Source organism: Notolepis coatsorum (assembly GCF_963971535.1).
Source record: "Notolepis coatsorum genome assembly, chromosome: 8".
In the NCBI taxonomy this organism is placed as follows: Eukaryota; Metazoa; Chordata; class Actinopteri; order Aulopiformes; family Paralepididae; genus Notolepis; species Notolepis coatsorum.
In genome coordinates, this window is record NC_140172.1 from 30,181,462 (window position 1) to 30,196,774 (window position 15,313).

The 15,313-nt window shown below is 45.3% G+C and overlaps 1 protein-coding gene across 1 annotated transcript in view; it reads right to left on the bottom strand.

Annotated features, from left to right (window-relative positions):
- Positions 1-1,888: 1,888 nt before the first annotated feature.
- The window catches only part of arhgef12b (Rho guanine nucleotide exchange factor (GEF) 12b), a 172,475-nt gene continuing 159,050 nt past the window's right edge, over positions 1,889-15,313 (bottom strand). The window contains exons 31-38 of the mRNA XM_084320870.1: positions 13,460-13,547; positions 11,777-11,854; positions 11,432-11,526; positions 9,511-9,762; positions 7,770-8,081; positions 6,485-6,711; positions 4,873-4,945; positions 1,889-4,386 (exon numbers count right to left, since the gene is read on the bottom strand). Of these exons, the coding sequence (XP_084176996.1) occupies positions 4,376-4,386; positions 4,873-4,945; positions 6,485-6,711; positions 7,770-8,081; positions 9,511-9,762; positions 11,432-11,526; positions 11,777-11,854; positions 13,460-13,547 (1,136 nt within the window). The 3' untranslated portion in view covers positions 1,889-4,375. The remainder of the gene's footprint in view (positions 4,387-4,872; positions 4,946-6,484; positions 6,712-7,769; positions 8,082-9,510; positions 9,763-11,431; positions 11,527-11,776; positions 11,855-13,459; positions 13,548-15,313) is intronic.

Here is a 15,313-nt window from a genome sequence, read left to right on the forward strand (position 1 = left end):
CAGGCTTGAGAACCACTGTGCTACAACACAACACAAGCTTCAGAGTCTCACTACTTCTGTGTCAAGAGGAAACACAGCAAAACCAAAAGCCTCCCTACTGACCACCGACCAATGAAACACAGTGGATCCTTGTTCATCAGAAGTCCGCTGGATTCAGGCAAAGAGTTCGTTTGGGGGGAAATAGTTTTTCAAGCACAGCAGAGTTGGGAATCTAGACCAAAGTGAATCCAAAATATAAAACATGCACATACAGTATCTATTGAATCTCTTAGTACAGTGGGTTGTATTTATTCAGGATACCTGAGTATGTGTTCTGATATCATTCGGGATATTGGGAGTATGAGTTATACTCGTGCATGTTACGGTCATGTCCAGTCTACAATAGCCGCGATAAGAGACCATGAAAAACCCAAATATGATTTCTGGGATATGCTGGAATACTGAGGCATATAAACACCTCATCACGTTTACTGGTTGGATTTAGGGTTAAGCGAGTTCCTTTCCACAGTAATACTCACAATATTCAGTTTTCTCATGTATATACGGGTATACTCAGGATGTGTAAGATCTTTAGACCTTAACCTGTCTAAAGATCTTAACAAGGCTGTCATCTAGTATTCAGTATATTAATATGCATGTCAATATACTCAGTGTAATTAACAGGTCAAAAGCTCTGGGTTGCACCTGCCATTAACACTTTGGTTGCCACTTGTTAACATGGTAAAACATGGTTGAATGCCAGCACCCACTTCAATGATAGCGTTGTGAACGCATAATCTCTGTCTTAAATTATGGCTATGTGTCTAATCTGCCCGTCGTTTATCAATGACTTGTTTGCAGTCAACATTGTTGAAACGATTTTTTTTTCTTTTTATCGGTTCATTTTCGTTTTATAGCATTTTGAAAAACCCTTGTTTTTCAGGGAAATATATAGATTCCGTGATAAACGGCATTTACTGGAATATTCTGGCATACACAAAAAACGTTGTCATTTTTTTGCCTATTTATGAATCGTTTTCAAATAAACGCAAGATTAGGCGGTCAGGTGGCGTAGCGGAGATTGCGCTCGTCACCAATGCAAGAGGCTGCGGTCTCGACTCCCGGAGTCAGCATTGCCTTGGCTTGGGCTGATCGCTATACTAACTCGTTTGGCTGGGTTAGGGGGAGGGAAGCCGTGGGTGGGAAACTGGCGTTGTGGACAGCGACGCCTACAGGTCAGGTCTGGGCGCTTGCTCAGCGGAGGCAGGACTTGAGGAAGGCAGCGTGACCTCCCACGCGTTACACTTCACCAATGAGAGCCCTCGCTGCCAGGTGAGAAGAGAGCCACTGGCTGTCGCCGCACGTGTCGGAGGAAGCGTGCGGATACTTCAGGGTTCCCTTGTACCGACCAGTAGGAGAACATGCGCACAACAACCAGGTAGGGGAGGGGGGGGAATTGGCACAACGACTAAATTGGGACGGGGAGAAAACAGAGAAAAATCGGAGAAAGAGAGATACAATAAACGCTAGATTATCGATAGTATATGTGTACTTATGCACATATAAGCGATCTGAAAAATATATTCTCTCATTTCCTGATCAGCGCGCACACACACACACACACACACACACACACACACACACACACACGGGGCACACGCTGATATATAGGTCAAAACAGATCCGATTACCCCAAGACTGGTAAAATAAATTGCTTACCTCAGATCAGATGTTCTCCAAAAAGATTATTCCAATTCCTGATCGCCATTCCAAATATCGATCGTGTTTATTGATTCAGCGTTGGGTACTGTAAATATGTATTCCACACGTTTTCCGGCTCGGCGATCACTTGGGTCTCTTCAGATGCCTCACTGGAGAAGTAAAATGAGGAGGCTGGACCCCCCCCCCCCCCCCCCCCCCCCCCCATCAGTCTAATCCAATGGGGTTCAGTTACACAGGGAGAGACGATAGGGGGCGGTATTTTCCCAATGGAGCTCAGAGTCTGCAGCACTAGCGTGAGGCTCGATTGATGAAATATGAATTCAAATCGATAATAAAAAAAATACGACAAACAAACGCTATATAGCGTTGCTGGCATTCAACTGGCGGCATGAACTAACGACAAAACGCGTCCGTGGCACTCAAAGTGTTAAGAATATTCCATCAATTTGACACAGGCAGAACAATATCTGAACAATATCTTTGCAATTGACCAAGTTTTTTGCTCATTATGCTTGTTTGCTAGCCTGGTGGGTTGAATGGTATAAGGGGTGGTTGAAGTTTAAAGTGCGCTGGTTAAGAGGAGGAGAGACACTGTGAGGGGTGGACAATGCCGGCTGGTGAGTCTCCTCCCTGAAGAGCGACAGACCTCCACCCCCCTGGCCTATAGGGAGGTGTGACCTCCACCCCCCTGGCCTATAGGGAGGTGTAGTGGTTATGTCATTGGTGTTTCCCGCACGGTCCACCCTCCTTGAAATTGCCATGTATTTCCAATGGACCCATTTCTAAATCGTCTTGTTTAAAACAAATAAAGCATGAACATTGGCATGGTGTACCTTTATGTGTGTATTCATCCACAATCTATAGCTCAACATGAAAAAATTCGCAATTAATCGTAAAAGTAGCGAAATAATAACGTTTATGTTTTCGTTCACTGAGGAACTACACTCACTTTGGCGCTGCTGACTGACGTCACCACAGCGTAGACTCCTGGCTGTATTGGGCGACAGCACTGGTAAGTGTAGTTCTTTTTTAACGATAAATTAAAAACGTTATAACTAACTTTATTTCAACCAAAAATGCTCAAACAATAATGTTAGTGATAGAAGGGAACTCATTTTGTGCAAAAATGGAAAGCTTGCCAATGTTCACGAGGCAGAATTATTACAATAGCCGATAATAAATTTTCCCAATGATGAATCCCTATACGGGTGGACCGCGCGGGAAACTAGTGACGTCAGACTACACCTCCCTATTGAGCTACAACACATTGCAGAACTGATTTGAGAGTTTCGATAGTGTACTGACCTTCCCCCGGGGAGTAGTAAAGTAATTATTTTAGTAAGTATTGTCTACGGGAAGTTAGGAGGCTCAGGCAAGTGCTGCTGGGATTCAGTTGGGAGGCTGAAGACAAACCATAAGGGATGACTTTCAGGTTGGGAAGATCTGTGAATGTGTGGAGTTTCCTTCATTGTAACCTGAGGGGTAGTTTGTTAAGTCATTACCGAATGAGTCATTCAATAAAAGTCATAGTCAAATCAATACAACTAAATCATTCAGTTAATTCCTGAGGTAAATAGGCATTGCGGTGGTTATATAGTGACTTCATAATGGAATATTATATCTTATTGGACTAATCCTACCGTCAACATCTTCAGCATTTGTCTCCGCCTTACAACTTCCAAATGAGCTTTGTGCCATGCTATTGGCAGTCCCCATGCACTGTCCCAGGCCAGCCTAGAGGCATCGGGCTATTTGACTATTAGGGTTTTTAGGGGCGGTGCCTCTCACCTGATACCATATGATTCTTCCTCCACCTGCTCCCGAGAGCAGAGCGGCGTGGTGTGAATGCTGGCTAAACAACAGAGACGCCAACCAGCCACAAAGAGACTATACTATAAACGTGTTTCCTATTTAGTGTCTGTGTCAGGTTAGTGTTAACTTGATAAAGTAATGAACTAAAACTAAAAAGCGCAGAGGGGACTCTAGCCAGTGAACACCAACGCATGCTCGGACTCATCTCCAACCAACCACAACAATATACGCTGGATGTAAAGTCATGTCACATTAGCCCAAATATGAATGACCAGCTGGTTCTGTAGTTAAGACTTACCCCTAGAGCCGAGCCTGTTTGTTAAGTGGTCCTGTGTGGAGCATGTAGACCATTGGTTTTCACTTCCCAACGGGACCATCCATGCTAAAGTACGCACCGATGACACTGAAGACGCTTTGGTTGAAAGCGACACACACCCAACGAGGTCGTGTGTCGAGAGTAAAACTGGTCAGTGACACTAATATAGATTGATCGGTTGTAGATTGATCTGTTGTAGCTTGATCCGTTGTAGATCGATAGATGGATCGAAGGCAGAAAAGCTCAACGGTAGCTTCGTGTTCTTGAGCAGCGCGTTGTATTTCCGTTTGCTTTTCCTCAAGTAATTTGGTCGGTGAGTCTCGGGGGGCTCCTCCGCGTGGATCGGTCCTGACGAGGCGTGGCTCCGTGCCGGTCGTCTCCCCCTTCTGGTCCCCGTTTCACTCTTCACCGTTCCACCGTGTACGTGCCAGTAATGTAGTCTCTGGTGAGGAAGGGATGGTGGGTTCAGGAGAGAGAGGGGGGTATGGGTTTGTGTTTCACTGTTTCACTGATACCTGGCCAGCCTGGAGGGCCTCGCTGTCACCACTAAACCTTATCTGAAGAAAGAGAGAGAGAGGGAGGGAGGGAGGGGGGGGGGGGGGGGGGGGGAGGGAGGGAGGGAGGGAGGGGAAAGTCATGGTCACCCATATAAAAGATGGATCTTCCCTATACAGGAAACACACTCTATTATCAGTGTAATATTAAAAGTACACCTCACCATTTTGAAAATGAAATAATAAATGTTACTTTTCTTCCGGAGACTTTTGTCAGATAGTTGTCCGCATTTTGTACTTCTTTTAATCAACCCCCCCAGCTTGTTGGCATCATCAGTGTTCCTCACTGCAAGCTGCTCATTTGCTTGCAGCTTGTATTCCCCCCCTTGTTGTAAATTAAGGATGGCAGCTGGAGGACAAATATAGTAACCATAGCGGACTTTTAAAAATGACAAAATATCCCTTTAAAGGGGCACTTCACCAGAAATATAAAATGTCTTACAGTCTTACAGAAATTGATTTGGTTGGCAAGATCTTGAGGTAACGTACCATTGCTCTCATCTTCATCAGTAGCCGTTTTGCTCAGATTTTGGCGTAGTTCATTATACTTGGTTTCCACTTCCTGAAAACAGACAGTTAAAACAAGACATATCTCAGTTTGAGCAAATTAATATCTACTGATGAAGACGGTTTACATTTTTCAAAACAACTACACGGTATGTACCGTATGTGACTTGTGCTGGTCCTGGCGTGAGAGTATGGATATTCTTCATACCAAATCCAAACTAAGGCTTTAACTAGTCCTGGCTAATAAGATGCATGCTCATTAATTGGCATCAGTTTGGTTCATCAGGTTGGTTCTTAATTCTTTCTGTGCCATACCCGACATATCTCGAGTTTCATCGCCAACCATTGAACGCCATACCCGAGAATTCTCGGGTTTTTATCCTTTTTTTTCGATTTTCCTATTCAAAACAGTCGGGCAGACCTTGGTGACTCATCTGAGTACTTGAAATTGCAATGACGATTGAATCCTGCCAGGTGGCAGTATCGCCTACCTTATGAACATGCATATGGCCCAGCTTAGTGTGGGGTGGCCCCAGCCCCCAGACAACTATAGGGACTCACTCTACTAGTAGGTTGCGAGCAGATGTGAGCAGGACGACAATGGCGATATTGGATATTATGAAAAAGACAAAATGGATAAGGTGCGTTTCCTAACGTTATATGTATTGATCCTGTTCTGATTCAAGACACTTGGACTCGAAGTGAGAAATGGAGTACCTCTAAAACAAAGGTACGTCTATTTTACGTGTACTTTACCGAAACTCCATCATAAAACATGCGTTTGTATGATCGCAGTGTCGGAAAACGACACCCCCCCCCCCCCCCCGGCTTTGTGAAGAAACAAGGTCATGTGTTTACCTTTGACCTGGCAATAATATAGGCTTCAGGCGAGCAGCCGCGAGATTTGTGCATACACTGCACAAAACACATGTTATCTCACAATCTAGAAAACCAGCCTGGATTATTTTGAAACGGGGCAATGTTTAGCTCGGGATTGTGCACGAATGAGGGGTATGTAGAAACAAACTCTTTTTTACATGTTGGAGTATAAATAGTGCCTGTTAAATGAGCCATACTATTGTCTCCATAGCTATAATATAGAATATAAAATAGCTCCGCAAAAATCGTGAAATATCGTGAAAATGGTTAAAAAAAAGCTCACACACAAAATCCAAACTCAATGACAAAAAAAAAGGAATAGGCTGAAGCACATGCTTATTTTTGCCTATCCTTTACAATTCTTAAAAACTAAATATACTTTAATATAAGAAAGAAAAACGTAAAAAAAAAAATTCCTCTCAGTAGAACAGAGAGGAAACTGGTATCTAGCACAATGAATGGAAGCGGACAGTGACGGGTAGCCCAGGCATCGTCCAACTAACACCGCTCCCGAAGGCTACCCATCACTGTCCGCTTCCATTCATTGTGCTAAGCTAGGCTAACGTGCAGCCATATAGCTTTCTACTGAACGCACAGAGAGGAAACGGGTATATCTATCTTCTCGTCTCTCTCTGGAGAAGGCCAATTTCCCCAAAATGTTGGCGTGTTCCTCCGGAGGATCGACGGGCGTGGCTTCTACTGGGGCCCACAGTACCTTCAGATGCTGCAGGCTGGCCTGTAGGAGGCGCAGGTGGGTCATGACCTGCCGGTTGAGGTTGGGACCGCGGACCCCCGTCTGTGAGGAGGAGGACAGCAGCTTGGTCAGGTCGATCCCCACGTCGGCCGCTGAACTCCCCTCTCCTCCTCCTCCTCCTCCCCCCCCATCGTCGTCCGTGCTGCTCTCTCCCGAGCCCCCACAGCCATCCAGCACCACGTCACTACCTGCACCACGGAGGGAGGGAGGGAGGGAGGGAGGGAGGGAGGGAGGGAGGGAGGGAGGGAGGAAGAGGGAGAGGGAGGGAGGGAGGGAGGGAGGGAGGGAGGGAGGGAGGGAGGGAGGGAGGGAGGGGGAGAGGGAGGGAGGGGGAGGGAGGGAGGGAGGGAGAGGGAGAGAGGGGGAGGGAGGGAGGGAGGGAGGGAGGGAGGGAGGGAGGGAGGGAGGGAGGGAGGGAGGGAGGGAGGAAGGGAGGGAGGGGGATAGTGAGGGAGGGGGAGAGGGAGGGAGAGGGAGAGAGGGGGAGGGAGGGAGGGAGGGAGGGAGAGGGAGAGAGGGGGAGGGAGGGAGGGAGGGAGGGAGGGAGGGAGGGAGGGAGGGAGGGGAAGGGAGGAGGGAGGGAGGGAGGGGAAGGGAGGAGGGAGGGAGGGAGGGAGGGAGGGAGGGAGGGAGGGAGGGAGGGAGGGAGGGACAGATGAGAAGAGGGCAAGAAAAATAATCCACAAAAGAGTCTGTTTGGTATTGTTTTGGTCTGATGTGTAGGTTGGAGTTTAGTACGTTTCTTTATACTGTAAATCTCTCCAGACCTCTCTTGGCAGAGCCTGCGGTGTGGCCGGCCGTAACGACCCCTCCGCCCTCCACCTACATTTAGTAATTTAGCTGATGCTTTTATCCAAAGAGACTTACAATTTCCGCACGACAAGTCAGCAGGAAGGGTACAACTCTTTCAGCCGAGTAACAATGTTCATTAAACAGAAACTTGGGGCGCTGCAGTGTTGAGTGCACAGTAGTAGAGACATATTAGTATAGCAGGTAGTAATATAGACATGGACGATTATTTAGTGGAAAAGTGCACGATAGATGATTTTCTTTCTCCTTCATTTGAGATATTGATTGAAGAAGTGCGTTTTTAGTCGACGGTGCCTGGGAGGTCGCCGTTTGACGGCATTACAGGTTCTACCTTTAAAGTGCAAACAATATATCTACCTTCTTTACCTAAGGTGTACCATATACTGCTGTGAGTGTTTGATTATTTTCATAATTTTGACTTTTCATGTTCCCTCACCACAGTCTTCCGCCAGCGTGTCAAAGAAGCCAGTGTCTCCAGACGGGACCTCGGGGGTCTTGTCCTCTCTCCCCGCCACAGGGCTCTCCGACGCCCGGCTCCCTGGAGACAGTACCGCCGCCACGCTGCCGTTCTCGGGACCCCGTAAGGAGTTGGTCCTCAGCAGACAGCTGGGGAGTATGTCCGTCTTCTGCTGGTCCTTCTCCTTCGGATGGTCCTTCTCATTCTGACGGTCCTTCTCCGCCTCCTTGGCTTTCTCCGCCTCCTCTCTGGCCATCAGGTGGTTGAGGAGGACCTGCTTCAGTGCTGCCACTGGGGGACAGAAGAGGAAACAGCGGGTGAACTCAATAGTCAATGAGAAGAACTGAGAAGGTTTCACTTGTAGTGGTCCCCCGACACCATGTCACTTTGATATATGGGGGAAATATCCCTTTAATTGGACATATTGATTGATTTTTCAATGTGGGGAATAGGTTTCTGTACAACAACCCGCTCGCATGATTAGCATCCCTTCTTGAAGGGGGACCACTATCTGTTAGCTACCTAGCTAGGTTGCGGCTAACGTTTCCTCTTGTTTGAGCAATAGTGCCAACAATGCCAACAAGGAGGGCATGACATGTGTAACTTTCCCTCACGACGACTAGCTCACCAGTGCCAGTGGTAAAGAACAATAAGCGACTCAAATTCGAAAATGTCTCTGTGTTTTGAGCTATACTTAACCCTTTCACTGCCACACTACAGAAGGTTAACCCTTTACTATCACACCGTGGGTAGTGTGATAGTAAAGGGTTAACCTTCTGTAGTGTGGCAGTGAAAGGGTTTACCCTTTGTCGTGTGGCAGTAAAAGGGTCAAACCGTCGGTAGTGTGATAGTAAAGGGTTAACCTTCTGTATTGTGGCAGTGAAAGGGTTAACCTTCTGTATGGTGGCAGTGAAAGGGTTTACCCTTTGTCGTGTGGCAGTGAAAGGGTTAACCTCCTGTATGGTGGCAGTGAAAGGGTTTACCCTTTGTCGTGTGGCAGTGAAAGGGTTAACCTCCTGTATGGTGGCAGTGAAAGGGTTAACCTTATGTATGGTGGCAGTGAAAGGGTTAACCTTCTGTATGGTGGCAGTAAAAGGGTTAACCTCATGTATGGTGGCAGTGAAAGGGTTAACCTCCTGTATGGTGGCAGTGAAAGGGTTAACCTTCTGTAGTGTGGCAGTGACAGGGTTAACCTCCTGTATGGTGGCAGTGAAAGGGTTAACCTCCTGTATGGTGGCAGTGAAAGGGTTAACCTTCTGTAGTGTGGCAGTGACAGGGTTAACCTCCTGTATGGTGGCAGTGAGAGGGTTAACCTCCTGTATGGTGGCAGTGAGAGGGTTAACCTCCTGTATGGTGGCAGTGAAAGGGTTAACCTTCTGTAGTGTGGCAGTAAAAGGGTTAACCTCCTGTATGGTGGCAGTGAGAGGGTTAACCTCCTGTATGGTGGCAGTGAGAGGGTTAACCTCCTGTATGGTGGCAGTGAAAGGGTTAACCTTCTGTAGTGTGGCAGTAAAAGGGTTAACCTCCTGTATGGTGGCAGTGAAAGGGTTAACCCTCTGTAGTGTGGCAGTGAAAGGGTTAACCTCCTGTATGGTGGCAGTGAAAGGGTTAACCATCTGTAGTGTGGCAGTAAAAGGGTTAACCTCCTGTATGGTGGCAGTGAAAGGGTTAACCTCCTGTAGTGTGGCAGTGACCGGGTTAAGAGGGAGCAGCAGCCTACGTGTCCGTAGAGCCTCCTCGGCTCTGGAGGGGGACAAGCTGAAGGCGCTGAGCTCTTGGTCGTCGATGGCGATGCCCTGGCGTGACCTCTCCTGCAGGAAGGGCAGTCTGTCCGCCAACTCGCCATCGAGGAAAGCCTCCACTTCCGCCTCGTCCACCTCTTCCTCCTCTTCTTCTCCTCCTCCTCCTCTGTCTGTTAGTGGTGACTCCTCCTCATCCTCATCCTCGTCGAAGGGGTTCCCAGGGATCCCATCTGAGAGGAGGTTTGTTATTATTACATGTGATTTAATCCAGTGTTCCATACGGTCTGTATACTATAGGTGGGGCGAGAGTGAAGCCTATTGTGGGATATTTGTGGATATCCTGAAGAAGAATGTTCTCAGTCAACCGAGGTTTGGATAATAACAAGGTTTATTAACCAAACAGATAGAATTATAGAGAGAATGGCTGAGGGCTTCGCCCAAGGTGATCAGCTGAAATGACCCAGGTAAAAGACCTTGAATTGTTCTCGGGAGGAGCCTTATATAGTTAAAAGGGGGGGGGATGTGGTCCCATTTGATAGGTCAATTGGGTGGGGGAGGATACAGGATTGGGGAGAGGGGGGGGGGGGACACAGGATTGGGGAGGGGAATGTCTTTACATGAGGACATTATATTATTCCACACTATGATCAGGATAGTCAGTCTCTTATAAGTAGGGATGGAAATTGATAAGATTTTATCGATCCGATTCCATTATCGATTCTGCTTATCGATCCGATTCTTTATCGATTCCCTTATCGCTCCCTGATACATTTATAATTTAAATAAATAAATTGGAAATGCAACAGAACTAAGCTGGTTAGAATAACAACATGCAACTTGACATTTCTGATTGTCATTTATTGTTGAGCCCTCAGAAAAATACAAAAACTGTAAAAGAAAAAAATAACTATACACTTAAATAAAATAATGTATTTGAGATTCTCTTAAACTAATTTATTTATTTTTTGAAATTGTTTATTCTTAAACTAATTTAATCTATTGAACCGTAGTTGCATTCAACAGGACGTTATTCCTCTGACTTCTCTGTCTCTGGTCTTTCAGAAGACCAGCGCTCGCACACACACACACACACGGCTCCCTGCCCGGTCCCCGATCGCCCCCACCCTTTTTCTACCTGAGCTCAGTGTGTGTCTCTGTGTGTCTAGCTTGGTTAGCTAGCGTTAGCTCCGCGGCTAACGTTAGGTTGCCCCGAATTAAATGAATGACTAGGTTCTAAAGCATTGGAGTAGTTTTCACTGCACATGGAAACAGTCAAACAGCGGGAGCATTTCGGGAGCATATGACCAAAAACCAGGCAATTTCGAGCCCTTAAGGAATCAAATAGCCTGCTCTATGGCTGCATACTGGCACTAACGTTATTGTTTTCAAATGCGCAACTGTCGGAAAAACCTGGCAGCGATAAGAGGAATCGATAGTCACGGAGGCATGCGATTCCAGGAATCGGACCATTAGGAACCGGCTCCCAACGGGAATCGGTTTTCGATTCCCATCCCTACTTATAAGTTCACCCATTGTACTAATGAAGAAAATATCAATGAAATGTAACTATTCCCCATTTTTCTGGGGACCCCCTAGAGAACCACTGTCCCAGACCACTGCTTGTATGACTAGACCACTGCTTGTATTAGTTCAGCTGTGGGTGTCTACATATAAACAAGCATCTTCTAAACTCAATATTGGTTCAATTAGCTTCTAACAGTTGTTGGATTGTGATGCAACCTCTAACTGCACATCCTTCCACCCCAGTATGAAAGTGAACCATGCTATCAACGAAAGGCAGTATCTCTACCACATGGGAGTGAGTTTCACCGACTTCTCCAACAGCATTACATAATGCTGATTTGAACTATTTATTAAAAGAATGTTTAATCCTGGTACCTGGAGACTGGATACTTCCAGCTGACGTGCATTCAGGGTCCTTGCTCAGTTTGGGCTCTTCAGTATTGATGATATCAATAGCATCTCGTTCAGCACTGACACACACACACACACAAGCAGCCACACACATGTACACACATGCAAACACGTAAACACACACACACACACACACACACAATTAGCAATGTTAACCCTTACGTTAGCTATGTAGGTAACTATTCATAACATGTATAATGTTTTTTTCATGAGAATTAGAAACTGCACTATCATCTATGATTATAGAGGTGTGCTTTAATTAAGTAAGTGTAGTAAAAAAAAAAAAAAAGTCTGCAACAGTGAACTCACTCAGTTTGACTTAGAGGTATGATGTTGTGTGGTTTAGTCTTCATGGTGTCAGCGCGCTGTGTGATCAGACACTGCCACCTGGGGGAACGGAGGTCACATGACATGATGAGAATTAAACAATAAAATACAATAGGGAGCGCTATATCATGCTCATTGATACTGGCTGTGGTTGTAGCAAAAACAAAACAAAAAAAATCATGTTACTTTGTAGCTAGCCAACAGAAAATATGTACAGTACAATTCAACAGGTGATGGTAACTTAGTGAATTAATTAAACGTAAAAACAAAGCAGGGTGACAGCGTTCATGTTGTAAAAGTACTGTTTCCTGTTATTGCAGTTTTAAGCGCTCATGATAAGCCTCTTGTCCGATCACATGATGTAAAATTCAAAGGGATCAGATCCACACAAAATTATGCTATTCCAATTATCGATTATCCATTCCAATGATTCCATTCCAGTTAGATAGGCAACCGTTTCCTTAAGATCGAAATCAGAGCGGAAGACCCGAATTTGTGATGTCCATTGACAATGAAGCAGTCAATGACCTGGTGGACTCGCAGAATATCTGCCTGAGATATTATGAACAAAATGAGTTTTTATTACAGCTCTGAATCAAAAAGCCTTCCCCCACAGTGTCGTGATGACAAGTGTTTCATTATTCACTGTCCTTGGAGCGGTTCCGGGATTTATCTCTTGATGACATCACCACTAGAGTCTTGTCTCTCTGCTGTTCAGCTTGAGGACAGACTGAGCTGTAAAGCATTATAAGAATAACATGATGAGTTATATTTAGTGGCGTTTCGCTTTAAGCAACAACACAGTAGCAGGAGTTCTCTAGATCAGCACATCGGTGCTAATAAACCACCGCTTATTGCTTTTAGAAACCATTCTTTACACGCTCCTTTATTTGAACATGCTTAAGGTTAAACAAAGACCAACCTTGGCTGACAGGAGGAGCATGTTCAGTGCTAGGCTCACACTACCTAAATGCAGCACTGAACGGCACAGGAAGTCCTTCATTCCGACAGCCATCAGACTATACAATGCATCACTGAGCACAGAGTGACAGTTACCATCTTCCTGGACTCTTACTCTTGAAACAGCACTGTGCAATATTACACCTACTGTAGACCTCAGTATATTTTTACTGTATTTATTTACTGTATATATTTTTTATATTTTATTCTACTCTTATCTTAGGCAATTTGATTTGTATTGTTATTCTTTTTTTTTTTTTTAAACTTTGGCCATTCCCCTGGCTCTTTTATACGTTTATCGCATTTATTCTGGTCAAGGATGACCGACAGAAACAGGCTGAAAGGGTTCAGATGGGGGGGAAGACACTCTGGGAAAGGCACGGCTGCAGTCCGGGATTCGAACTCGCTAAACCCCAGATCCGTGACGAGCACGGTTGTCCCCGGCGCCGAAATAGCGCTCGAGGTACGTGGTGAGCTACTGGAGCTCCCCTGTATTGTTATTCTTATTTGTGACCTGTTCTCTCTAAATGTTTAATGTTGAGCGATTTGCAGTGTCAAATTTCCCTCGGGATAATAAAAGTATTTCTATTCTATTCTATTCAAAGCTTTACTGTGATCCTCCACCACCAACAATTACTTCCCCGTTGCGCTAAGCAATGTATAAATGTTGCATAATGTTGAATGTCTTTGCGGTGCCAGACTCACGTCCTCTGCTCCGACACGGTCTGAGCCATCAGCTCATAGATCTGGGCCCCATTGTCCGACATCGACAGCACGAAAAATGACTTGTTGTCTGGAGGGAGAGACAATGCAAACAAATGTATCACATCTCTGAGTATAGGAGTGCCGCCGACCTAGGATCACTATGACTCACATCAGCATCTCCTACTTTGAGATGCTCGATAAATACACTCAGATACACTACTTCATCAGGTCAAATATAACCCAGTCATTACCATCTAAACGACATCAAAGTGTTCTCAACATCAGACAGGCTCTTCGACTTCCAAGAGGAAAGAAAACAGATCACAGCGCACGATATAAACCTGAAGGAGCCTCCTGCGTCTCATAATATATATTTAAGAACGGGCCATAATAAGTCAAACCAGTCAAATTGAGCTTGGATGGAGCTGAGCAGAATTAACAAAGTGCCTCTTCAAGTGTGCAAGGAGTGCTGTTCAAATCTTCTCTTGGTGAAAAGGCTTGGCCAAAAATATTAGAACACTACAAAGCTTCTTGTTCAGCATTTCAATCTTCATAGGAAAACACTTATCTACTGTATGTAAATGTACATAGGAAATACATATAAATGTAGGAAATCTATGCAAGAAATGAGGAGCTGAATGAACAAGATATGTGTTGTGATATCACATTGCTGTATGTCTGTGCTTGGATTAACACACATTTGTTATTGACATGCTAGACAGAGCTATTCATCTTATGTTTCTAGGCAACGTCTTCACCTCCCGCTGCCTCCACCGCTCCAAGTGTATTATCAAGGACCAGTCTCACCCAGCACATCACCTCTTTCAGCTCCTTCCCTCAGGGAGGAGATACCGGTCCATACATGCGAAGAGTTCAAGATTTATGAACAGCTTTTTCCCCCAAGCAGTCAGACTGTTAAACTCTCATTGACTGTCCCCTCACGTGCACCATGCACTTTACCTGGACTTGATAACCACTATGTTTACCGCTCATCATGCACTTTAAAATATTATAAGGCGCTCGCCACGAAATGCTGGAGACGCTGGGCTCGTCAGTTCGAGCCCAGCGCTCCACATTTGCTTTCAGTTTAGCTGGTCGTCCATACTAATACACATTGGCCGTATTAGGGGGTGGGAAACTGATGGGTGGGGATCGGGCGTTGTGGACAGCGACTCATACAGGTCGGTTGGTGCGCCTGCGCAGTAGAATCAGGAAGTGTCGGGGGCAGCGTGAGCCTCCCACGCGTTACTCCTCGACACTGAGAGATCGAGCTGCGCAGGTGAAAAGATGCGACTGCTGTTACCTCAAGTACCGGAGGGGACTTGTGCTATGTATGACTTAGTCCACATTGCAGCCGGCTTGTGGGAGGCAAGAAACAGCGTCCGTGACAGGGGAGGGTTGAATTGGATGATACGAAATTGGGATGGGAGAAAATATAGAAAATGGGAGAAAAAGTGGATCAAAAAAAATAAAAATATTCTGTTATATGTACAGTGTTATGTGTTACATGCATATTGTACAGCTGGCTGTGGGAGCTCCCCTGAAATTTCGTTGTATACTTGTGTGCAATGACAATTAAAAGTCTATTCTAACAAGGACACATTTTCATCATGAAGTTCAGCTACAGGAAATAAAGAGACAATGGCTTATAAAGTGAATCTCCATTACTCTTTTAAAAGTTACTCTCAATAAAGTTACTCTTTATTGAAAATAATGGAAAAGCGATGTGAAAAATAACAACAATTTTATATAATATATTAATAAAACTAATGTTGAGGGGTTTAAGACTGTATATTAATATAACTAATATTGAGGGGTTTACAAATATACTGTATGTTCATATAAGTAATATTG